This window comes from Pleurodeles waltl, chromosome 6 (genome assembly GCF_031143425.1).
Source record: "Pleurodeles waltl isolate 20211129_DDA chromosome 6, aPleWal1.hap1.20221129, whole genome shotgun sequence".
Taxonomy (NCBI): domain Eukaryota; kingdom Metazoa; phylum Chordata; class Amphibia; order Caudata; family Salamandridae; genus Pleurodeles; species Pleurodeles waltl.
Window position 1 is genome coordinate 885,006,287 of NC_090445.1, and position 25,581 is coordinate 885,031,867.

At 44.1% G+C, this 25,581-nt stretch overlaps 1 protein-coding gene across 3 annotated transcripts in view; it reads right to left on the reverse strand.

The window, feature by feature from the left end:
• Window positions 1-253: 253 nt before the first annotated feature.
• DNMBP (dynamin binding protein) overlaps window positions 254-25,581 on the reverse strand; it is a 469,368-nt gene continuing 444,040 nt past the window's right edge. For all 3 annotated transcript variants that reach the window (XM_069239684.1, XM_069239685.1, XM_069239687.1), the window contains 4 exons: window positions 18,572-18,763; window positions 17,155-17,353; window positions 16,264-16,790; window positions 254-2,132 (listed from right to left, as the gene is read on the reverse strand). In XM_069239684.1, coding sequence (XP_069095785.1) covers window positions 1,947-2,132; window positions 16,264-16,790; window positions 17,155-17,353; window positions 18,572-18,763 — 1,104 coding nt within the window. In that variant the 3' untranslated portion in view covers window positions 254-1,946. The remainder of the gene's footprint in view (window positions 2,133-16,263; window positions 16,791-17,154; window positions 17,354-18,571; window positions 18,764-25,581) is intronic.

Sequence of the window (25,581 nt, forward strand, 5' to 3'; positions counted from 1 at the left end):
ATTCACCATTAGGATATCAATTTACATATTTGTCATTTTATTTTTCTCTAAGACACCTTAACAACAATTAGAGAACGTAACGAAGCAGTAAGATTGCAAATGAATTTGGGATTGAAGATAACTGCAGTAAATGGAGAACCGAATACGTGAAATGAAATGCAGATGAATGTGTTTCACAAATAAAGGTCTCTTCTTAGGAGAGAAATAATATTTCTGACATGCCAGAACATATATAAAAAAAGAAAGTGCAGCCTTATGGCAGAAAAAGGCTTCTTTATTATTCAGAAATACCAGTTGTTTCCTAGTCGTTCAGAGGTATAAAATACTGGATGTGTTCAAAGGTGCCCAACGGAAGATATTTGATTTTCTTTTTTTTTAAAAAACCCTATACATTCGTGTGAAAAAATACTTTCCAAACCCTATTTACAAAAGAACAACAGTTTTAGATAAAATCAATGTGGTGAAATTATATTTGCACTTATAGCAACAGAAGGGATACTGGAGTAATAAATAGGACACCACAAATTAAGCACAATGACAGGTTTAACTTGATGTTATAAGGAGGGAGCGGGCACGGTCCTTGGCAGCCATTTCCTGTGTACTCCATTCACCGCATGGCAACAAGAAAATAACATGACTGCGATGAGAAAGGAGATTAAATGGAAACGGGGGATGTGAGGGGATTTGGGAGCATTCAGAGTTCACCAGTCAAAGGCAGGTGCTTTTTGCATGTTAGTGTCACTTGCAAAATATGACTTGTGGTCAAGTGCCAAGAAGCATCCTTTACACAATCGTAATGCTAAAATAATGCCAATAAACAAGACAATTTTCCATGATCCCCCTTTGTCAAGGATGTCATTTTCTAGTTGGAAGTGGGATTTGTTCATGGTAGGGTTGGGTTGGCCAAAAACAGATCACTCATTAACACCTCATTCATTGGCCTGCCTCCTGCCTTTGCACGTTCCCATCTTGCTCGCCATACCTTTTGAACGCTTCAACTTGGCAATACAACTTTTTGTTGCAGACTCATCGCCATTAACACTGTTTTGGCAACCAGTGAAGATAGAGTAACTCATGGGAAATATCAAGTCGAGGCAAGATTGTTTCTGTTCAATAACAAAGATCACAAATGCTTGTTCGAAGGCAGGAGAAATTCACATGTCCCCAAGTATCAGTATCTAGCTCTGCTTTGTAAAGGAACTAGGTGACAAAACTCCTTAGCCATCAAAAATGAATTGCTGCATTTCAAGCTAATTTGTGTTTTTTTTTGTTTTTTTTTTAAAAAAAGGCAAAATAATTGCAACAATAAAAAGGGATATGCAATTTCTTCCATCATACTCGTAAAAACAAGTCATCGGCCAGCTCACAAATTCCATCACAATGCAACCCACTGCACATCTCTCAGCCACGCACAGGGACCAAATGCACACGGATTACATGTCTTTAGTCAATTCAGTCAGTTCCAAGAACTACCAATGGAACCCTCCGTGGATTTAATGGGTCGGAGACAACTCAGTTCTAGAGACTGAGGAACTGCCACCTCAGCAGAGCGGACTAGTGTCTTGAACAGAGATGCTCATGCCACTCTGGCCTTTAACTGTTGTTGGGTGGGCTTTAATACCGTCTTCCACTGCCAAATAATCTTCGTTTCATTTAAAAAAAATGTTTTGCAGCTATTGGAACCATTTGTTTCACTTCTCGCCCAAGGGAAAGAAGTCTTTTCCAGAAGCGTAGCAAAAATCAATTATACCACTGCATTAGATCCAAGGAATGACGCAGGCTGTAATGCATGTCCTCCTAACACAGAAAGTGATGTCATCCGCATATAAAGCCCTCAGCATCTGGAGATCCCTTTCCTTGACTCACCACAACCACGCCCTGGTGTGGGTCAAAGCTTGCAGGGGCAACCTACAGGTGCATGTCTTTATTTTACTGTCAAGCAAGGATCACGTATATTCTGACTTGCGGATGTAGCTGGATGGCACATAGCCTTGCCGTCCATCATGTTCTGCCAACCACCACTCCTTGTTTCCTGTCAAATCTTCAAACTCCAAGATCCTTAGCTTCTGGTTGGCTGTAACGCTCAGCTCATTTGAACACCGGGCTTCAAAAGTATACACAGCATAATAAACCTGCAGAGTAAGAAACGAGAAAAAGATTAATATTCTTGCAAAACGCAGTTAAAATTACATACAGTTTTAGTGAATAACAGCCGTTCCCAGATAAAAGCAACAATAGTCTCATTAAAACAATCTGTACGTCTCAAAGTATGAAAAAAGGAAGAAGGTTACTTCGCCTCTATGCATCAGTTCATGATGTGTAGTGCTCTAGATTGACAGGTTCTGTATATTTCTGCCATCTAATGTTGAGCTTGAAGGGTTGAAAGATGTTTTTCTTCAAAGAAGAGTTTTGAGTCATAAGCTAGTGTGACTCCCCCTCTTAGTTGGCTAGGAGCATTGGTGCCATCACTGTGTTAGATTGCTTTTTCGCATAGCATGTGACAGTAATATGGAGTGGTGAGTAAACTCATAATGGTGCACATGTGCACTGCTAAAGGAAGCTAGTTATTAAAAGAAGAAATCTGTGAACAGAGACCCAAGCTTCTAGGCAGGATGGTGGGCACAGGTGAGTCTACAGCGCTACACACCACAAGTAGATGCTTAAAGGTGTAAGAAATATTTTCGGTTCAGTGTGTGTTGCTGTAGATACACACTCTCTGCAAAGTCTGTAATGCAGTACCTCCTACTAATAGTGGCTAGTGTGTGGAGAATTCCAATGTCTGAAATGAGGTCCTTAAAACTGTCTGGCCAACCATGGTCTCCCTTCTGGCTAGGATATCTACACAATAATGCTTAGTGAATGTGTGTTGGGTTGACAAAGAGGCTACTTTACATATGTCAACTAGGGGAATGTTCCGAAGGAAGGCCATGGTTATGGCATTGTTGCATGTAGAGCATGCTCAAAGTATGACAGGGATGGCTCTTTGAGCTTTGTGGTAGCAAATGTATTATGTACTTGACTATTCACCTGCCTGTTTTAGATATGGGCTGTCCCTTGTGAGGTTTAGCAAAGGCTACAAACAACTGATCCGCCTTGCAAAAGAGCTTGATCCTATCAATGTATTATATGAGAGTGCATTTGACAGCTAAGATGTGGACGGCTCTATCTGCTACAATGTCTGGCTGGAGGAACAGACCGGAAGCTCTGCGGTCTGGGGGTTAATGAAAAGGGGAGGCCACCTTACGAAGGAACTCCGGGTTAGTTCTGAGTGCAACCTTATCTTTATGATATTAATAAAGGGTTCCTATACTGTGAGAGCTTGTAACTCGTTAATAAGTCTAAACAATGCTATGGCCACATGGAAGGCTACTTTCCAGAGATATACTAGAGAGCGAAAGAGTGTAAAGGTAGGGAGGTGGTATGGTAGGAGTCTGGTAAGGACTACATTAAGATTCCACACTGGACCATGGGAAACTCTAGGAGGAAAGACCCTTTTAAGGCCTTTCATGAAGGCTTTAATGAGAGATGTGTGGAAGATGGAGGAATGTTCTCCGTTTTGAATGTAAGCTGCTATAGCTGCTAAATGCAGCCCTATGGAGGCGTAGGCTAGGCCTGACCTTTGGAAATGGAACAGGTGATATCCTGGACTGCAGGTTTTAGAAGTTTCATAGATGCAGTAGACAACAAATCTCTAGATTGAGCTGTCTGGGTGCCTGAAGTGACCCTGGCTATGAGAAGAAGGTCCAGCTTGATGGGGAGTTTCTTGAGACTGATTAACAGCTCAAGGAGTACTGAGTACAAGGGCTGTCTGACCCAGTGGCAGGCTATGAGGATGAGAGTCTGAGGAGAGTCAGACAACTGCTGCTTCTTTCGTACCACTAATAGAGGGAGAGGCCCAGTTCCTCCACAGTGCATTGCCCATGGACTGTGGATGTGGGTAACTGGAGGTGAAGCTTGGGCATTCTGGGAAGTCATGTTGTCCGTCCTGATGAGGCGAGGACTACTTTATCCAGAATGAGCGGAAAGGAGGATTGAAAGGTTAGGTATAAGGCAAGGCACTTAAAATAGTTGATGGTTGAGATGCACCCCCCACCCGACCCCCAAACTGGATTGAGGAGCATTTGTGCTAATGGTAACTAGGGGTGCCCACAAAACCTGGCAAATCTGCATTACTCTTGCAATGCAGAGTTCCAGGCAAATTCCGCCAATTGCCACTTGACAGAATTTTTCACTGCAAGACTTCATAAATGAAAGAGTGACAGATTTGGTGTCCCATGGCACCATTTTTATAACACGGGTAGAAGCGGTCAGAGGACTGCTTCTCAAGTAGATTTGCTGCTGCTTGAGTAGATTTTTAATTCAAGCTGCAGTAAAATCAACTCGAATGACTGCACGCCCTAGCTCACCACATAGGACTGTTCGTGCAGATTTTTCCAGTGCTGCCTGAGCTACTGGCACTAACCTGCAGCACAGCATACATATTTCCTCCCATTGGTGGAACTCTGCTGAATCTCATGGAGTTTTTATGTAACTGCACAGAATTCCACTGAATGAAACTCAAAGTTCCACCCACTCCTAATGGTAACATGCGGAATAGGGGCAAAGAAAGGCCTGCCCTGCGACTGACTGTTGTTCCACTATTGCAGCAAGCAAAGTGCGCTGGTGTTTGTCAACACTAGATCCTACATTTGTTCCACTGCTTGTGACCATCGAGCTGACAGGTACAGCTGTAGCAGGGACGTGTGTAGCCAGGCTTTGGGGATACTATGGCGATGCATGAGGCCATGATTTCTAGGAAGAGCAAAAAAGGTCTGTGAGATGACCGTTTGACTGAAAAACTAGGTAAAAGCTGCTGGAATGCCAGGACCACTGTAAGTTAGGGAAGGGTTTGCCTGTGACTGAGTTCCATACAGCCCCTTAGGACTACATATAGAGAGGTGGTGCATGCAACCTGGTGGCATTTATAGAGAGTCCAAGGCTACAGAGAAGTGATGTGGAAGCCTGGGTACGAACTACACACTGGTGCTTGTCTGCACTTTTGATCAGCCAGTCACTGTGGTTGGGGAAGAAATGGGAGCCCTCCCCTCCCCCAGTTGGGATGGCCACTATTGCTCAGCAGTTGGTGAAGACCCTTAGGGCAGTGGTGACATTGAATGGAAGTAATCTGAACTGAGAGCAATGGCCACTTAACATGAAGCGTAGGTAAAGTTGATAAGCGGGATGAATGTAGATTTGAAAATAGGCATCACTGATATCTAATGCTGTAATGTAGTCGTCTTGCTGAAGCAGAAGGATCACATCCTGCAGCGTTACCACATGGAAGTGTTCAGAGATGATATAGTGGTTGAGGGGCCTGTTGTCCAGAATTGACTTGAGGGAACTGTCCTTCTTGGGGATGAGAAAGTAGAGAGAGTAAACCCACTTGACCTACTGGTGACGTGGCATATGTTCTATGGTCCCTTTTAGAAGGAGCTCTTGTGCCTCTTCCCCCTTTAGAACGTTGGATGTTCTCTGCTAAGGGTGTGATTGCAGGGTGGGATGTTGGGAACTGTGTGAGAAGTTCTAGGCAGTATCTGGGCTGAACCTCCACAAATACAACCTAGTCTAATGTGATATCCTACCAGTGAGGAAGGAAATTCTGTAGTCTACCCCTGACCACTGTTGGGTAATCAGGGTAAAGGGGGGTGTGGAGTCAGTGTTTTCAAGTGGCGTCTACTTTCCTGAAACTTGCTTTGCCCCTGTTCTCGTCGTCCCTGTAGACAGGCTTGGTGTACCATTGAGGTGATTGATGGTAGTAAGACCTGCCTGTGTTAGGAGCAGGTATGGTCCATAAAGGTAGCTTCTGAACTGGCATTATCCTGGAGTCTCTGAAAAGAGCTTCTAGGGAATGACTTCTGGGTGCCACAAATGGCTTTGGCAGTATCAGCATCCTCCTTGATCTTTTCTAACATCTGATCAACCGAAGAGATGTTTACCAATCTAAGGGCAGGTTGGGTAGATGTTGCTGGACTTATAGTGTAAAGCCTGAGATATGGAGCCATGAATGGTGTTTGATAAGGATGCTGGTGCTGACGCCTTGAGATGCTGTGTTGGCAATGGCTATGGCACAGCAGATAGTGTCACTGGAGATGGTCTTCACTTCTGCCAATAACTACTGCCGCTTCTTCTTGAACTCCTCTGGAAAATACATAACTAGCTCTTGGATCTCGTTTCATTGTGCCTAGCCACACCAGGAGAGAAGGTCGACCGAGTTGGCTGCTCTACACTGAGTGGTGTCTTATATGGCTACCCTCTTCCCACAGCATCAAGCTTCTTGCTCTTCTTGTTAGGAGAGGAAGCGCTACCTGTGGCTTGAGCAGAAGCCCCCTTGCATGCAGTATGGACTACCAGGGAGACGCCCCCCCCCCACACCAAATGTCAGGCTGGATAATGGGGGAGGGCTTATTTTTCTCGACCCCTGATGTTATCACCCTGTAGGGTTCTCTCTGACCTAGACAATATCTCCACTAACAAATCATCTTCCTCCTTAAGTAAATGCATATCCACCTTGTAAAAGGTGGCTACCCTTTTGATCACTTCTTGGCAAGAAGTGGTATCGTCGGGGGGGGGGGGGGCAATGCGGTTACCAGTTAATGATCAAGGTCTTGCTCTCCTAAGGGATCAACATTATAGTTGTCCCACAGGTTACTGGTGGGTACCAGGTCAAACAATGATCATAAGGTTTAAAGGGAAGGGATGGAAAATAATGTCTTCCCCATAAGAAGAGTGTAGGGCACCCTCTGGCGAAACTGGAGGATGAGAAATAGGTGGAGGAGATGGTGATGGAGGGGGATCTGGTACCTCTGTCCTTGGGTCTTTTATGCTTGGGAGTTAGGAGCAACTACAAAGTAAGCTCTTCCTTGAAAGTTACTATCCTTTAAGGCAGAGTCTCTGTAGGCGTGGACAGAGTTAGCTTTGATGATTTTCCACGTTTGGAGGTGTATGAACAGTCTTTTCTGCCTTGTATCCATCTACTCCTGAAGCCACTTGAAGGATAGATTGCATTAAAATGTCTGTGCCTACCATTTAAGGAGTCTTCATCACAAAGGGGGTGTTGATTGATGGTGATTTTGAATGTGAATGCCAGCTTCCATGCTGATTTCAGTGCCAGTATCAAAACGGTCTTTGTCCCCAAAAGGGCAGGAGACTTTGAAGTATATTGGGGATTAACAACTGTGAGAGGTAAATGCCTGAGGGAGTGTGTTGCGAGCTACGAGGCCCTTGGTCCTCAAGGGTGGTGCTTTGCCTCAACTTCAGGGCCTTTTAAATGCCCTAGAAGTTTTCTTTCAATGCTAACTATACTCACGGTCCTTGCTGGGATCTTTGTCTGTGGATTAGAGGGCATGGAGGCGAGAGAAGCCTGCACAACTCCCTCCTGATTGGAGGAAAAAGCTGCCTCTGGGCTCGGCGATGGCTGGTGGGACAGAATCCCTGAGAGGCCAGCTTCTTCACCTCAGGCAACTGATGTTCCCTGAGGATTACCAGGGCATCAACAGAGCTTTGTCACTAAATGCTCTGGTGTGTCCACCTTCTCTCTCGTCGATACCGAAGAGTTTTCTTTTAGTGAAAGATAAGGCAGGCATTGCAGGTGGTATTGTTGTGGTTGTGTAGAGGCAGACATCACACCTCAGTCAGTCCACAGGAAATTTGCATGGCATTAGGTCTGAAAGGGTGTCCCATTCCATCGCCCTGTGTGCATTCTCCGCAAAGAAGTCATCACAGGGTCAGGCGGCCCTCAGGAGGGACTGAGATCCAGGTGGCTAGTAGCTGATCATTGGTTGATTTCTGGAAGTGTCACTGAGCAACGAGAACGATGAAGGCTCAAACCCTCTTGCCCCAGTTTCGGAGGTGAATTCACCACTTTAATCCACAAAATATAAAAATTATCACTCTACGAAATACTAATTATAATATAGGTTCCCAGGTTTCAATTTTTCCTAATTTTTTACACAAATACAGAGAGATTCGCAATGCAGTGGAATCAGGAATGTCAGGCCAGTGGCTGTGCAGATTTAACAGATTGGTCAGTTAAAAACAAATATCAAGGAATTCAATTTCTAATGAAACAAATTGCTGCAGATGTGTGTTTATTATAACGTTAAGGCTCCAGAGAGAGAATAAGTGTATGTGTGTGAGTATTAAAACCTGTCAGGGATTGAAGTGAGTGTACATATATTGTGTGGATAGATTAGGCTACTAGTTATATTTTTCACATAAGTGTGATTAAATGCCGATAAAATAAGGTGCGTTTGCCTTAGACAGTTGCAAAGGGTTGCACTGTGGTGTAATTTGTGCACCAGCAGATGAAATTGGTTATGTCTAAGTGTATGATATAGATGAATAAATGATGAAAAGGTGGTAATCCCATTTGCTTGTTCTGACCTTTACATTATCCTTCATCGCATGCATAGACTTTAAGGTTTCATACACACAACTATTTTCAATTTAATATTATCCCCACTGGAATTTAGCCCAGCATATGAAAGAATTACAATCTATTTTTTTCCATATACAGTGAAAGCAACCAAGTATTGCATGGGCTCCACTCTCCCTGCACGTAATGTTCTGAATTCTGCCGTCTTGTGTGTCATGACCCACACGTCACAAATTTGTGTCCCGTAGTTGTGGAAAGACGAGCAAGGAGGCTTTAGAAAGGAGCTTTAGCCTTGGTTTTTCGGAAATAGAAATACCATCCTTGCAATTCAATGTGGTTTGAGAGAATCGAAAGAGAAAATATAGACCTTTATCTTCAATTCTAATGTGAAGCAGTTCAAAATGCAACACTTTTTGGATGGTGCAAATTCTAAAACAAGATGCAACCTCAAACTCCATGAAGAACAGTTACTGGAAGAGTGTGCCTTTGTAGGTCTGGTCTAGAGACTGCTTTGTCTCGATACCAGACAGCTGTCTCACCAGACTCGTGTTTTCCCCATAGTCACTGATCCACTCAAGTATCATTTACATTTTGCTTCTGTCCACAACAGCATGCAGCATGAGACAATGGGTGAGCCCACTTCAGCTACCACTCTCTTCGCTTTGAGAAATGGCATTTATCTTGTTTCACATATGCACATCCACTGATAATGTAGTGCTAAACATAGACCTTTAATTTAAATTCTAGTGTGTGTTTAATTTGTGGTTGTTGTTTCCGATGCAGAGCACCGGCACTTATTTTTGACGGCTGGTGCTTAATTTTTTGCCTCAAGCATTTATTGCGAGCAAAAAACACATTTGAGAAAGACGGAGGAAGAGAAAAACGAAAAGGCGTCACAAAGGAGAGAGCAGAAAGCTACAGGAGTGAGCTGAAGGGGCAGGGAAAGGTGGTAATGGATTGAAGAGGCCTGAGATGGCTTCAGGATTGCACTGCCTCAGTATTTAGTGTTCGCACATTTAATTGAAGCAGCGGCATATTTAAGAGGAGGGCTTTGGGCACCAGCACGTTTTTATTTTCAAATTAAGCACTGCGAAAATCCAAATTGAAAGTGGCATAAGGGGTCAGGGTGAAGGTACACTGACACCAGGGGTTTAATGTGTGTGTGCTTAGGGAAATTATAGGTTTAAAATAATTTTTCTGCACCGTGCGTGGGATTTGCTAAAACTAGTGAATTTTAACAAAATATTCGCAAACATGAAACAATTTGAAAGAAAAAACAGACTAAGTCATACACTTGTTCACTCATGCATGCACTCAGACGCCCACTCCAACACCCACTTAGACACTCATACAACCACACAGACTCACACAACCACTTTCTGACAAACTCGACACTCACGCACCCACTCACAGATCCACTGACAGAGACAGGCCCTGTGGCCAACTTGCGATGCGGACAGCCAAAGGCCCTGCGTGGAGAGGGGTTGGGTGGCTATAGGAGGCTGGCTTGGCTGCCTTGTGACCAACCCCCACCATGCACGGCCAAAGGCCTTGTGCGGCAGGGGTTGGAATAACATAGTATTTAAAACTACTTTACGTTACAAAACCATAGAAATGCAGTGAAAAAAACACACAAATGTTACAGGGACGTTATAGTTAGGTTCTGAATTTACTCATATAAAACAATAGAAATTCAGCAGTTATAGTGAGAGTTCTTTCAATTTACTACAACTCGCACCCCAAGGCAACTATAACTCATGCCTTCGCCATGCACAGCTAATTACTCCACTTATCAAGGATGAGATCTTGTATGGCATCTTTGATATTAGACCTTCAACATTTACAATAAAATTATTGCTAAGAAAACTGTGCATGGCAAGGGTGTGAGTTATAGTTACTTGAAAGAAATCTAACTGCTGAATCTATGGTTTTGTAGAGCAAATTCAGAACCTAACTAGAACATATAACAATGATGGCACACCATGCCATCATTTTGTTTCCAACAGCAGGCATATGCTGTCTTGGTGGAAAGATGCCTGGCTGCCAAGTTGACATTGCAGACTTCGGGAGGAAAGTCAAAAGATGTCAACTGCTGCTGCTCACTCTCCATGCAAGAAGACAGAGTGGGCAGGTTCGGGTGATGAACCCTCCCCTACTGCTGCAACAGAAGATCTTCCAGAAGGGGCAGCATGATTGGGGGACCGATGGACATGCTAAGTAGGTCGGGATACCAGACTCTCCGTGCCCAGTCCGGAGCCAAAAGGATGACTTGGATCTGGTAGTTTCTGATCTTCTTGAGAACACTGGGCAGGAGTGGTATAGGTAGAAAGGCGTACAGGAGGCATGAGTTCCACTCAAGACGAAAAGTGTCTTTGAGCAAGAGCCGCCTTGCAAACTACATCATACAAAATTGCTGACATTATGCGTGCTCTGCAGAGGCGAACAGATCTAACCAAGGCTGTACTCACTGCTGAAAGAGACATTGCGCCACCTCATGGTGGAGATGCAATTTGTGATCCGCTAGGCATCTTCGGCTGAGTTTGTCGGCTTTGGCGTTCAGAGAAACGGCCAGGAGTTGAACCACCAGGAATATGCCAGCCATATCCAGAGATGCAGATACTCTTGACAAAGAATCCATGACCCTTTCCCGCCTGTTTGTTGCAATCTCATATGCCGGTAGTGTTGTCAGTGAAAACATGCACTAACTAGCCTTCCCTTGAAGGAGCGTATAAAGGCTTACAATGCCAGTCGGATTGCTAGGAGCTGCAGCAGGTTGATTTGGAGTCTGGATTCCCCTGGAGACCAGAGTCCTCTGTTCTTCCCCTTTCTGGTTTGGGGAAGGGAGAGGGATCTGCCCAGTCGAGGGTTGTTAGCCACAAGTGCAGGGCTTCTGCCATTCCCTCTGAGAGATGGACCATTTTGGAGAGTTTCCCCACTGAAACTTCAGGTCCCACTTCAGAGCCTGCATAGGTCACCTGGTATGTCACCAGCACAATGCAGCAGGCCATAAGTCCCAACAGCCTCAGTGTCAGTCTCACCGAAATCCAGGATAGAAGCTGAAACATCAAAATCATAGCCTGAATGTCCTGGACTTGCCCGAAACTGCACCATTTCCAGAACAGCTCCAATGAAAGGGAGCGTCTAAAAAGGAGTCTGGTATGACTTCACCACGTTTATTGTGAACCCCAGCTAATACAGGAAATTCATCATATTGTGGAGGTGGGAGATGACAACCTGTGGCTAGCCCACTTCCAACAGCCAGTCATGGAGATAGGTGAAGACTGGAACCCCTGATCTGCGCACATGAGCTGCAACCACCTTGATGAACACCCGAATGACACTGGTAAGGGCAGAGGGGAGCAGGGTAACTTAAAAATGCTTGTAGCATACAGTAAACTGCAGATAGCGCCAATGGGCAGGCAGGACGCGGCTGTGAAAAAAAGGCATCCTGCAAGTCTAATGCTACCATCCAATCTCTTGGGTTCAGGGCAGACAAAACATGAGCCATCCTAGGCATTTTCAATATCTCCTTCTTGAGGAAGAGATTAAGGGAGTGTAGTTCCAGAATACAGTGAAGACCTTTGTCCTTTTTAGGAACCAGAAAGTAGTGGGAATAGCAACCACAGCCTACTTCTGACACTGGAACCCTCTACGTGGCTCTATTGGCAAAGAAAGCCACAATGTCATCACGTTTAAGGGACAGAAGATCCTCCATCAGCCTGTTGTGAGTTGGTGGCAGGCTGGAGGAGTAGTATTGAATGGGAGAAAGTAGCCCCTTCAGACAAGCTGCAAAATCCACCTACTGCCAGTGGAGCAGGTGATAAATCCTGCCACCAACTGGGTGCCCATGGTGGTAAATGTGCAGACTAGGAGGGTTTGGAGGCTGCTGCAGTTGAGGTGGCAGACTGACCATGAGGTCTCTAGGTAAGGGCCCTGGTCCATGCAGAGGCTGGGAAGCATGCGCTGGCTAGCTAGGAACTGGCATGGCTGGAAGCACCTTCTGTAGCCAGGAAAGAAGCAAAAAGCAGTTGGGAGGTACAAGGAGCTGCCATGAGGCCAAAAGGACCTGTCCATAGCCAGAGAGTCCTTAAATTGCTCCAGTGCCGAATCTGCCTGGTATCTGAAGCGACTGAAGCAATCAAATGACCTGTCCATAAGGGAAGCTTGGATATCCCCCAAAAACCCAGATGTCCTCAGCAAGGCTTGGTGCCTCAGGGCCACTGTTCTGAACACTGCTCTGCCTATTATGTCGGTTGCGTCAAGTTCTCAACAAATTGTGAACTTTGCTGCATCCATCCCATCAGCAACAGCCTGAGAGAGTACAGTCCAGACCATCTCCGGAACCTGTGGCAGCATTTGCACAATTGTGCCCCACAGGGTGTGGGAATAACAGCCCAAAAGTTCATGGACCACAATCGACCACAATGCCAGGCTGGCAGAAGAAAACATCTTCCCAAATGAATCCACTCTCTTGGATTCCCTATCTGAGGGAGTGATAGGGAAAGCGTAGTGGGAAGTTGAGGCTTAGACCACCAAGATCTAAGGGTTAAGGGTGTTGTCTGAGGAAGGTTGGGTCCTCAGGAATGGGGCGATGGGAAATCAACCTATTCACAGCAGCCCCTGTGCTGGGTTGGGACCATGTACCCAGAAGGACATCTGTGAGGGCATTACTGAACTCGAGTAAGGGTTCAGAGGTGCAAAATCCCAGTTGTAGCACCTCTGTCAAGAGATTAGTCTTGACTGCTACCAAGGGTAGTTAAAGGTCTAAGACCTCAGCTGTCCCCCGCACCACCACTGAGTAGAAAGTTCCCTCTTCTACATCCATGGTAAGGCGAAAAAGCATACCAGTATCTGAAGGAGTACCCTGTCCACTGGTTTTACCCAGATCCTCATGCCAGTCCATTTATTCCTCATAAGTCTTACAGTCTAAAGGGTCCAGTGACCCCTCTCAGTCTTCTCTGAGGCCTAGTCTAAGGGAACAGGGCTCAAGCTCCGATCTAGCAGGCAAGGCATCTGCCGGCATCCAAATAGGCAACTAGTGATACCTATCCAGCTCCATGTCAATGTCAGAGGTGACAATGGCCAGTGAAGGTCGAAGTGGTACGACTGGAGCTGGTCCAGATCTAGGACTGGATCCTCGGGTGCCCCATCAGTGTCAAGGCTGAAGCTGCCGGTTCAGAACTCAATGGGGCTCTCCTCGAAATCTATGGGGCCTGAAGGCACGCCAATGAAGTCAGACTGCCCAAAAATAAAGCCTATGGCCTACTAAAATTCCTATACCGCTTGGTTGTGGTCGCGCTTCAAACACCACCGACTAACAAGGTGCAGATCCGTACAGACATCGGCCAGTGCCAGTCTCTGCAAAGCCTAAAACCCATCTTTCGCGATGACATCCTTAACAGACTAGAAGGAAAACCCTCATGAACAGCCGACAAAATGTCAACAAATTTCAGTCAAAAAGTGACTGGAGGGTAGCTCTTCTCCAGATGAGCTCAAGTTCTGGCGCAGAAAGAAAGAGGTTAGTGGGTTGCCTTTTTTTGGAATCAAGCAAATACTGTTGTGAAACATAACCTGACAGAAGTGTATGCTAACACTGCCTTCTATGGGTACAACACATAACATATGTTGTCTTGCCTAAACAGTAATGGGCAAAACATTTCCACTTTGTTGCATAACATACATACGTAGCTTTCTTGGGTACCCATCAGTTGATTAACTTAGACTCTTCAAGTAGTTTGAGACACCCAAACTGTAGGATTTCAGATACCAAAATGCAAAGTTGAATGACTTGCGATTTGGCGGTCTCAGCTGTCCCTGATGTTGTGTTAGAGGATCTGCCCTGATGGGAAGCTTCTTGTGTGTATGGGCTAACATTTCTAGAAGAAATGAGAACCAGAACGATCATACCCACTTAGTTCCACTATACCAAGTGTCACTAATGTTTCTCTGAGTTTCCTCACTACATATGGAAGCAAAAGCAGCAGAGGAAACGCCTAAGTGAAATGTCCTTGCATTGACCATGGACTGTGGTGAACACGAGATGAAGCTCAGGCATTTTTCTCTTCTACAACGGCAAACAGATTAATTACAGACATTCCCCATTTGTGGAAACAGTGCTGAAGTACTTGGGGATTCATTTCCCATTTGTGTACTCGTTGATGCATCCTGCTTAGCCAGTTTGCAAAGCCCATGTCCACACCCCCACAGATGCTTGTGTACCTGATTGTGAATGGCTCCTTGATTGATCTTTTGGGCTAAAACTGACAGCTTAGGCAAGTACCTTGTTTTTGGATATCATACAATCAAGTTGGTCATCTTGACCAGGATTTTGTTTTCCCACATGAGCAGGTAAAATGTGCTGAACACCAACTGTATTGCTGTCTGTTTTCTCAAACTGATGTAGTATTTTCTTCTGCACCACCTAGATTGCTTACCACCCTCTTAATGATGAATGTAATGTAATGGTCACCAGCGGCTTAAGTAAAGAAATAGTCTGTCTACAGTTAGGTTTTTGTCACTCCACTATAAAAGTCTGTGCTGAACTCTGGCCTCTACCAATAGTAGATCTCCCCATAGACCCACCACTTGTGACTATTGTCTGGCCAGGCACTCTTGGAGTGGCCGCATATGCAGGCATGTGTATGGTACTAAAGCTGGGAAGAAGGACACCATCACCAACAGTCTAAATAATGTTCTTCCCGTTAGTGGACAGGTTGCCTGAAAAAAGAGGTAGCAGACTTGTGAATGCCATGACCTTCTCCTGGTTTGGGTAGCTTTTGCCTATAAACGTGTTTATCAATGCTCCTAGAAACAGATGGATTGGCATGGGATTTTTTGGCATTCACTGTGAAGACATAACTTGGTCAAGAGTGACACTGCTGCCTGAGTGCGTAGTAGGCACTGCTGTTGGCTGGATGCTCTTGTGAACGGCACTAAACAAAGATGTGCTCCAAACACCATTAGACACTTTGGGAAGGAGTTGTGATAGAATTAGAATTGGCAGTGTGGTCCTCTTTATGTGTTCATTGCAGTTCAATTATGTCCCCCTTTAAGGTTATTGTAGAAGTGTGATGGCCACATGAACAGGTGTCAACAGAAGGTTTATTCAGTCCAGTTACAACGCTTGATTCATGGCCTTAATCCTACAAGTGTAGGTCTCCAACTGCTTACATAAATGAATAAGGGAATACCTTTAAGCCCTGGAAGGCAGAAGTGGGGATATCTGTGGACAGTGTGTTGCTTTGGTTTTCATCAAGAAATTATCAAATGATAAACCTGAAAAATCCTAAAAAGGCACTGCTATGCAGTGCGTAATATAAACAGAACTATAGAAACTCTGCCATCCTATCAATAATTCTAAGACATAACTTTTGCTGCCTGTCCACCTTGCAAATATGACATACTTACATGCGTGACCTCAAACTGCTGTGCTAAATCCAGGAGACTGTAAAAGCAAGGTTCAAGTTTTTTAACTACTGGAAGAGTTCGGCTCAAAAGAGTTATTTGAAGAATTGTTTATCATTCTCACTCCAGACACCCTCAAGGTGTTTAACACGTTCGCCCAACATGGCATAAGGTCAAAATATATAAAATACCACTTCTCGAAGAATTCTACTGCAGGCATTATTTCCTCTGACATTTTCTAATGTAGGTTTGAAGCTATCCAAAAAAATAAATATTCAATTATAAGTACACAATGTTTCGGACGTAAACCAGACATGCCTGATTTTGTGGGAGAAAACATTAAAATGGTGACCATTGCCCACTAAACATTCTCCTAGCAAGTTAAAAGGTATCAAGTCAGTGTTCACATTGTATTAGGAACAAAAGAGCTGGAGGTAAATGTTTACCTGGTTGCCTTCAGACTCACTGCTGTCTTGTTCAGAATCTCTCTCTATTGGAGAAGGAGCTATCCTACGAGATGATTTTGGGGGTTCCACAGTTCGTCCCTTCTCCAACTTCTTTCGTGTTGTGGAGATATTCACAGTGTCTTGTTGACTATACCGGCGGTTATTTGATGACTGTACAACATCTGCGACCACTGTTGTCTCCCGAGCATCCCACTGGTTTGCCAGAGTTGGGCCATCTGAGTCTTTGGACCGTTTGTACGAGTTGCAGGAGTTCCCTTCAGATGCATCTACTTGACTGATGACTGCTGCAGACGAGCCATCGGTCTCTGGATTTGCCGTCGAAAAGGTAACAGATGGGCTGTTTGCATTAAATGTCAATGTGTTATTGCTATTCTGCCTTGATAAAATTGGGGACGAGCCACCATAACCCGATTCAGTAGAGGAATGGCTTCCAACGGAAACATCTGAGTGACTTTGGCGAGGATTATATGGTTTGAGAAAGGAGCTATACACAAAACCTTTGGATGCTGTGGAGACAGGACACTAAATGTTAGCATTACAGAATAGGCAAATATGAAAATACTCTTAAGGAATATAAATGGCAATAATTACCTTAACTCAATTTTAGAAAGGAAATTAGGCAAAGAAATTTAAATCCCGCGACAAAATACATTGAAAGGTCAGAGACAGAATCTTGACATATGTTCGAACAGCTACATAAAAAGCTACATTCTTTGGTTTGGCGAAGGGGTGGGCTACAGCACAGGAAAGAACATACTGCTGCTGTTCTTGTTAGGGCAAATATAAAAATGAAATCTTTGATCTGTCAACATGATGAATAAAGTAAATAAAAACAAACGTAGGTCTGTGAAGGCTTCCGTGGACTCTCACCTCCATTGTCGATGAGCCAGCGATTCTGGCTGCCCATGGGGTCTTGCTGTTTGATTACACCAACAATGTCCCCCTCCAGCAACGAGACGTCTAACTCCTGGGCAGCATTGAAGTTCCGTTCTGCGTGAAAGAGTTTCTCCGGGGGATACTTGGCCAGGAGGGCAACTCTATGCTTGTCTGACTGCATTGTGTAGTTTGGCTGCAAATGAATTAAAAACATGTAGTTTAGAGGTTCCGTTGACAAAATGTATTGAATTAAACAGAAGTGCCCCGAAACTAATGAAAAGGGAGAACATGTTACAGACATGATTCGGTCTCTGAGTGTTATTGCTTGCCACCCCCCAGCGGTGAATGGACAGAGGCTGTGGCTGTGTGTGCTGAGGAAGGATTTGGGGCTTTAGGGCAACCTCTCGCTGTGCATAGTGAAAGGCTGTGCACACCAGCGAAGTTCACTGAATAGGATTTTAAAAAAAAAATAAATTAACTGAAAAAAACAAGGGTTTAAGATTTGTTATATTTAGGTTTGGAAGATCTTTCCTTATCTTAAAAAACACTCCCCGGAAATTCACTAACGTTATAGTTAGATGTTTAAATGAGAAAAAAGAAATGTTTAATAATAACAAAAAAGACAGCAGTTGTACTTTACTGAACTAGCCATAGCTTGCTCTCCCACCATGCGCTGCTTAGGACCTCACATATTAAATCATCCCAGAGATGTTGAATTACATCACTGATATCACCACTGTGGACGTCTCGAGTGAATAGACTGTTACTATGTCCTGCTTTTTCCCCATCCATTCTGAAGAGCTACGAGGCCCTATCAAATTCACTTGATATGCAATACCCACGGTAAGCATCCAAAATCATCTTAAAAATAGCTGTAAATCCTTCCTCATACTTAGAGGCATGAGTGCATTCTTATTGGATATAAAAAGCTGTCACAATCTGCAACGAAGTTCAAGGAATTAAAAATATAGATGTTTTTTATATTTAAACATTACGAAGCATATCTTATGTTTCACGTGCAAATTTATGCAACGTATGCCTACAAATGTAAATGTATTTGTATATGCCTATGACCCCTGACGAGGCACTGTTAAGAAATTACAATTGTAGTGATTAAAATAGGGCAGCGATTTTAGGTGCTATGAATATCTCCCGCAAAATGTGATTTATACAGATGCTTTAGACACATGAAGGCATTTCAAAACTACGTTGGCACATTACAAATCACATGCAAAATGCCAAGCTAGTCCCCATTTTGTAACCAAGGTGACTTTTCCCAGAAAACAAGACACAATGAAGTGAAACTCAACTGAAAACAAGCCACATGAGAGAACCTTATTTTTACACCATCACAAACATGTTGGGTAAAGGACAAACACTGAAGAGGAGGTGCGGGATTATATATACTTACTGGGCCCAGGATGGTTCTCCTCACAGGCTGAGACTGAGACTGGCGTTCCACACTCTTCCGCTCAAAGGGTTTCTTGACAGCTGCAATAACCTCTGGGAAGAAGGTGAAAACCTGGAGCTGCTGCAGGACACGGTTGTGTTCCTCCTGGAATACAGCAATGAGGTTCCCTTCGCTGCCAGCAACTCCAAGCAGCTGCAACCAGAGAGGTAATGAATGTTAAAAAAAGAAGTCCAACAGCGAAGCATAAAAAATATCCAAGAATACTTGGCAGGGAGCATTGCAAAAATACTGCATACACATAAGCAACGTTTAAGTAGAATATGGTTTTGTTAGGGTATATTTTATTGCAACAATATTGTTGTACTGCTGAGCTCCAACTTCTGTGGTATGTCAGGGCCGTGGTCTTGTGTCACGGACTGGAGGTTAGGTGTTAATGCGCGTTAGGAAGAAAGCAGGACTGAAAAAAGGCCTTTACTAGACTTCGCCACAAGCGAGACGACAAGGCAAGCCTGGGGCTGAATATAGGTCACTGTGGCTAAATTCTTAAATTGATATCATACGTTTTAAAGTTTGGCTCTCTCAGCTCCATTTTCTCTACTTTTAGAAACCCACGTGCATAAATTAAATTGGGAAATAATTAAATTACACCGTAAAGAAATCACCGTCTCCTAGGATAGCCTTACTTACGGATGTAAACGAGTTTAGTTTCTCTTAAGTTGAGAGACCAGATGAGGAAGCAAATGAAGATTCTAGGCCCAGACAGGAAGGCGGTGTGCAGAATGAGAAATCTATATTTTTGTCTTCTTTTCCCTTGGTTATTTACTAAAGATACAGAAGATACAAGACAGCATACAATATATACATTGAGCTGTAGTGGAATGTGTCTGCTAGAATCCCTATGCGCAAGCATACATAGTCAACTTTCCTCTCTATACAGCGAGAAAAAAATCTCAACCTACCCCTCTTTCTAATATTTCCTGTATAAGATTAGTGATTTTAAATTATAAATGTAAAATTACGTGTTTAAGGTTTTGTAAAATAAAATAAAAATGCTGAAATTATTTCAGTTTACAGGGTCCTATTAAAACACTAGCAGTGGTGTCAAGGAGCATTATGATGTTTCCTGGTTATCAAAGAACAGACACCTTTACTTCAATAACTTACATAACTTATTTTTATAATCCATCTTTTCAACTAAGTTCATCCACTTTGTTGAGCCAGAGGATGATGTATAGACAGAAGTAATAAGTAGCATGGCCAAATTTACATTACATTTCAGCAATGGAAAGATGAATGAGGATGCAGCGAACCCAATCTGCATTTTTTTTTTTTTAAATAAGAACTAGTCCTGCTTTCTGCCTTTATTTTCCAACGCAAATACTGTTCTTAAAAATAAAAAAAAAAAGAAAAGGTAATGTCTTTCAACATCGGTTGTATAGTTTTCAACATGCTTTTAAAACTGCATTACGAAATCTCATCCTCTGCTCCTGCCTATATTCCATTTACTTTCGGGGAAAAAACTGGAAGGGTACAAACCAAATAAAAGGAACAGAGTAGGTATGGCTCAGTGTTGAAAAGAAATACCCTAGTTTAAAACAATTCACAATGAAAATGTCACTTACCCAGTGTACATCTGTTCGTGGCATTGGTCGCTGCAGATTCACATGTTGTGCACAGTCCGCCATCTGGTGTTGGGTCGGAGTGTTACAAGTTGTTTTTCTTCGAAGAAGTCTTTCGAGTCACGAGACCGAGGGACTCCTCCTCTTTGCTTCCATTGCGCATGGGCGTCGGCTCCATCTTAGATTGTTTTCCCCGCAGAGGGTGAGGTAGGAGTTGTGTGTGTTAGTAATAGTGCCCATGCAATGGAATAAATAAGTATGTACAAATTAAGGTTAAGTAATATATATATATATATACAAATGTACAAATGTTGAAGATAACTTCCAACGGCTACAGGCTCCCGGGGAGGCGGTGGGCACATGTGAATCTGCAGCGACCAATGCCACGAACAGATGTACACTGGGTAAGTGACATTTTCAGTTCGATGGCATCTGTTGCTGCAGATACACATGTTGTGCATAGACTAGTAAGCAGTTATCTCCCCAAAAGCGGTGGCTCAGCCTGTAGGAGTGGAAGTAGTCTGAAACAAAGTTCTTAGTACGGCTTGACCTACTGTGGCTTGTTGTGCGGATAGCACGTCTACACAGTAGTGTTTAGTAAATGTGTGAGGCGTGGACCATGTGGCTACCTTACATATTTCGTGCATTGGAATATTTCCTAGGAATGCCACGGTAGCGCCTTTTTTCCTGGTTGAGTGTGCCCTTGGTGTAATGGGCAGTTGTCTCTTTGCTTTAAGATAGCAGGTTTGGATGCACTTAACTATCCATCTGGCGATACCTTGTTTTGATATTGGGTTTCCTGTATGAGGTTTTTGAAATGCAATAAACAGTTGTTTTGTTTTCCTAACCTCCTTTGTTCTGTCGATGTAGTACATCAGTGCTCTTTTGACATCTAATGTATGTAGTGCCCTTTCAGCTACTGAGTCTGGCTGTGGGAAGAACACTGGTAACTGTACCGTTTGATTTAAGTGGAACGGTGAAATAACCTTTGGTAGGAATTTAGGATTGGTTCTTAGTACAACCTTATTTTTGTGTATTTGGATAAAAGGTTCTTGTATTGTAAACGCCTGAATTTCACTTACTCTTCTTAGAGATGTGATGGCAATGAGAAATGCAACTTTCCATGTTAAGAATTGTATTTCGCAAGAATGCATGGGTTCAAAAGGTGGTCCCATGAGTCTTGTCAAGACGATGTTAAGGTTCCATGAAGGAACAGGTGGTGTTCTTGGTGGTATTATTCTTCTTAGGCCCTCCATAAATGCTTTAATGACGGGTATCCTAAACAGTGAAGTTGAATGGGTAATCTGCAGGTATGCAGATATTGCTGCAAGGTGTATTTTAATGGAAGAGAAGGCTAGATTTGACTTTTGTAAGTGTAGTAAGTATCCCACTACATCTTTTGGGGATGCGTGTAATGGATGAACTTGATTATTATGGCAGTAGCAAACAAACCTTTTCCATTTGCTTGCATAGCAGTGTCTAGTGGATGGTCTTTTAGCTTGTTTTATGACTTCCATACATTCTTGAGTGAGGTTTAAATGTCCGAATTCTAGGATTTCAGGAGCCAGATTGCTAGATTGAGCGATGCTGGGTTTGGATGCCTGATCTGCTGTTTGTGTTGTGTTAACAGATCTGGCCTGTTGGGTAACTTGACGTGTGGTACTACTGACAGGTCTAGTAGTGTTGTGTACCAAGGTTGTCTTGCCCATGTTGGTGCTATTAATATGAGTTTGAGTTTGTTTTGACTCAATTTGTTTACTAGATATGGAAGGAGAGGGAGAGGGGGAAAAGCGTATGCAAATTTCCCTGACCAGTTCATCCATAGGGCATTGCCTTGAGACTGTCTGTGTGGGTACCTGGATGCGAAGTTTTGGCATTTTGCGTTCTCTTTTGTTGCAAATAGGTCTATTTGCAGTGTACCCCAAATTTTGAAGTAAGTGTTTAGGATTTGGGGGTGAATCTCCCATTCGTGGACCTGTTGGTGATCTCGAGAGAGATTGCCTGCTAGTTGATTTTGGATCCCTGGAATAAACTGTGCTATTAGGCGAATGTGGTTGTGAATTGCCCATTGCCATATCTTTTGTGCTAGGAGACATAGCTGTGTCGAGTGTGTTCCCCCTTGCTTGTTTAGGTAATACATTGTTGTCATGTTGTTTGTTTTGACAAGAACGTATTTGTGGGTTATGATGGGTTGAAATGCTTTTAGCGCCAGGAATACTGCTAGTAATTCGAGGTGATTTATATGCAGTTTTGTTTGATGTACGTCCCATTGTCCTTGGATGCTGTGGTGATCGAGGTGTGCTCCCCACCCTGTCATGGAAGCATCTGTTGTTATTACGTATTGTGGCACTGGGTCTTGGAACGGCCGCCCTTTGTTTAAATTTGTAGTGTTCCACCATAGAAGCGAGATGTATGTTTGGCGGTCTATCAACACCAGATCTAGAAGGTGACCCTGTGCATGTGACCATTGTGATGCTAGGCACTGTTGTACGGGCCTCATGTGCAGTCTTGCGTTTGGGACAATGGCTATGCATGAGGACATCATGCCTAGGAGTTTTAAAACCACTTTTGCCTGTATTTTTAGTGTTGGATACATGGCCTTTATGACCTTGTGAAAATTTTGAACCCTTTGTGGACTCGGAGTGGCTAATCCTTTTGTTGTGTTGATTACCGCTCCTAAGTAGTGCTGTATTTTGCACGGCACAATGTGTGATTTTTTGTAGTTGAGGGAGAACCCGAGTTTGTAGAGGGTTTGTATGACATACTCTGTGTTGTGAACACTTTGTTAGCGAGTTGGTCTTGATTAGCCAATCGTCTAGATACGGGAATACGTGTATTTGCTACCTTCTGATGTGTGCGGCTACTACTGCTAGGCATTTGGTAAATACTCTTGGTGCGGTCGTTATACCGAACGGTAAGACTTTGAATTGATAGTGTATTCCCTTGAATACAAACCTTAGGTATTTCCTGTGCGAAGGGTGTATCGGTATGTGGAAATACGCGTCTTTGAGATCTAAGGTTGTCATGTAATCTTGTTGCTTTACCAGTGGTAACACCTCCTGTAGCGTGACCATGTGAAAGTGGTCTGATTTGATGTAGGTGTTTAGTATTCTGAGATCTAGGATTGGCCTCAGTGTTTTGTCCTTTTTGGGTATTAGAAAGTACAGTGAATAGACTCCTGTGTTTATTTCTGTACATGGTACCAGTTCTATTGCTTCTTTTTGCAGTAGTGCTTGAACTTTTATTTCTAGGATGTCTAAATGCTGTTTTGACATTTTTGGTGTTTTTGGTGGGATATTTGGAGGGATCTGTAGAAATTCTATGCAATAACCATGTTGGATAATTGCTAAGACCCAAGTGTCTGTTGTTATATCCACCCACGATTGATAAAACTGACTTAGTCTTCCCCCCACTGGTGTTATGTGGAGGGGTTGAGTGACTTGTAAGTCACTGTTTGGTTGTTGGGGTTTTGGGGCTTTGAAATTTTCCCCGGTTTCTCGGGAATTGTCCCCCTCTGTACTGGCCCCGAAAACCTCCCCTTTGGTACTGTCCCTGGTAGGTAGACGGTGTTGATTGTGAGGTGCTGGCTTCTGTGGCCTGACCCCGAAACCCCCCTCTGAAGGTTGTTTTACGGAAGGTGCCGAAAGTGCCTCTGCTTTGCGGGGAGTAGAGCGCGCCCATGGCCTTGGCTGTGTCAGTGTCCTTTTTCAGCTTCTCAATCGCCGTGTCAACCTCTGGTCCGAACAATTGTTGTTCGTTGAACGGCATATTGAGTACTGCTTGCTGTATTTCTGGTTTAAAGCCAGACGTGCGTAACCATGCATGCCTTCTGATGGTTACTGCAGTGTTTATTATTCTTGCAGCTGTGTCCGCTGAATCCATAGAGGAGCGTATTTGGTTATTGGAGATGTTTTGTCCCTCCTCAACCACCTGTTTTGCCCGCTTTTGAAATTCTTTGGGTAGATGCTCGATGAGATGCTGCATCTCGTCCCAATGGGCTCTGTCATAACGCGCTAGGAGCGCTTGAGAGTTTGCGATGCGCCACTGGCTTGCAGCTTGTACAGCAACTCTTTTCCCAGCTGCGTCGAATTTTCGGCTTTCATTATCCGGGGGTGGTACATCGCCCGATGTGGGTGAATTGGCTCTTTTGCGAGCTGCTCCTACCACGACTGAGTCTGGTGGCAGTTGAGAGGTGATAAAAGCAGGGTCTGTGGGAGGTGCTTTATATTTTTTCTCTACCCTCGGAGTGATCGCTCTACTCTTGACAGGGTCTTTGAAGATTTGCTTCGCGTGCCTTAGCATTCCTGGAAGCATAGGCAGGCTTTGGTAGTTGCTATGGGTGGAGGAGAGGGTGTTAAAAAGGAAGTCATCCTCGACAGGTTCTGTGTGTAACGACACGTTGTGGAATTCTGCTGCCCTAGCTACCACCTGCGCATACGCTGTGCTGTCCTCAGGTGGTGAGGGCTTGGTAGGGTATGACTCTGGACTATTATCTGACACTGGGGCGTCGTATAGGTCCCAAGCATCTTGGTCATCTTGGCTCATGGTGCTGTGAGCCGGTGAATGTGACTGAGTTTGTGCCAGTGATATCTGAGTTACAGGTGGAGGAGAGGGTGGCGGAGTTGCTTTCTTTGCCACCTTTGCTTGTGGTGTTAGTTGTTCAGTTTGGAACTCTAGTCTCCTTTTTCTCCTGATTGGTGGAAGAGTGCTAATCTTCCCTGTTCCACTCTGGATGAAGATCCTCTTTTGTGTATGGTCTACATCAGTAGTCTGTAACTCCTCTTCAAACCTGTGTTTACGCATTTGAGAGGACAATGATTGTTCCTCTGAATATGAGCCGGTAGTGGGTTCGGTTGCTGGTTGTTTTGGCACCGAAACTGTCTTTTTTTGTTTTCGGCTCCGAGGCGAATCTCTTCTTTTTCGGAGTCGAGCCTTCTCGGCGTCGATCATCCTCGGTGCCGCTGTGTCTGCGTCGAGCAGCGTCGGCTCCGCTTTCTCGGCGGCGATCTTTTTTGGCAACACTTTCTCGGTCCAGAGAATGTTGCGTGCCTGTGTCTCGACCCGAGTCGGACGATCTGGGCACCAGTTCGGCCTTTTTCGGTGCCGATGGACGGTCACCTTTATGGGTTGAGCCATGGCCAGTTGGCAGTGGCGTCCCCTGGGCCTTGTCTGTTTTCTTGTGCTGTGTGCTTTTCGACGTCTTACACAGTTTCATCGACGTCGAATTCATCTGAGTCCGATTCATGGATGGAGAAGGCTTCCTCCTCTTCTCCTTGTTCCTCGAACTCTGTGTTCTGTCGGCGTGGACGCCATCTGTAATCTTCTGGCTCGACGGTCACGGAGCGTTTTTCGGGACCGGAACGCACGACAGGCCTCACAAGTTTCTTCTTT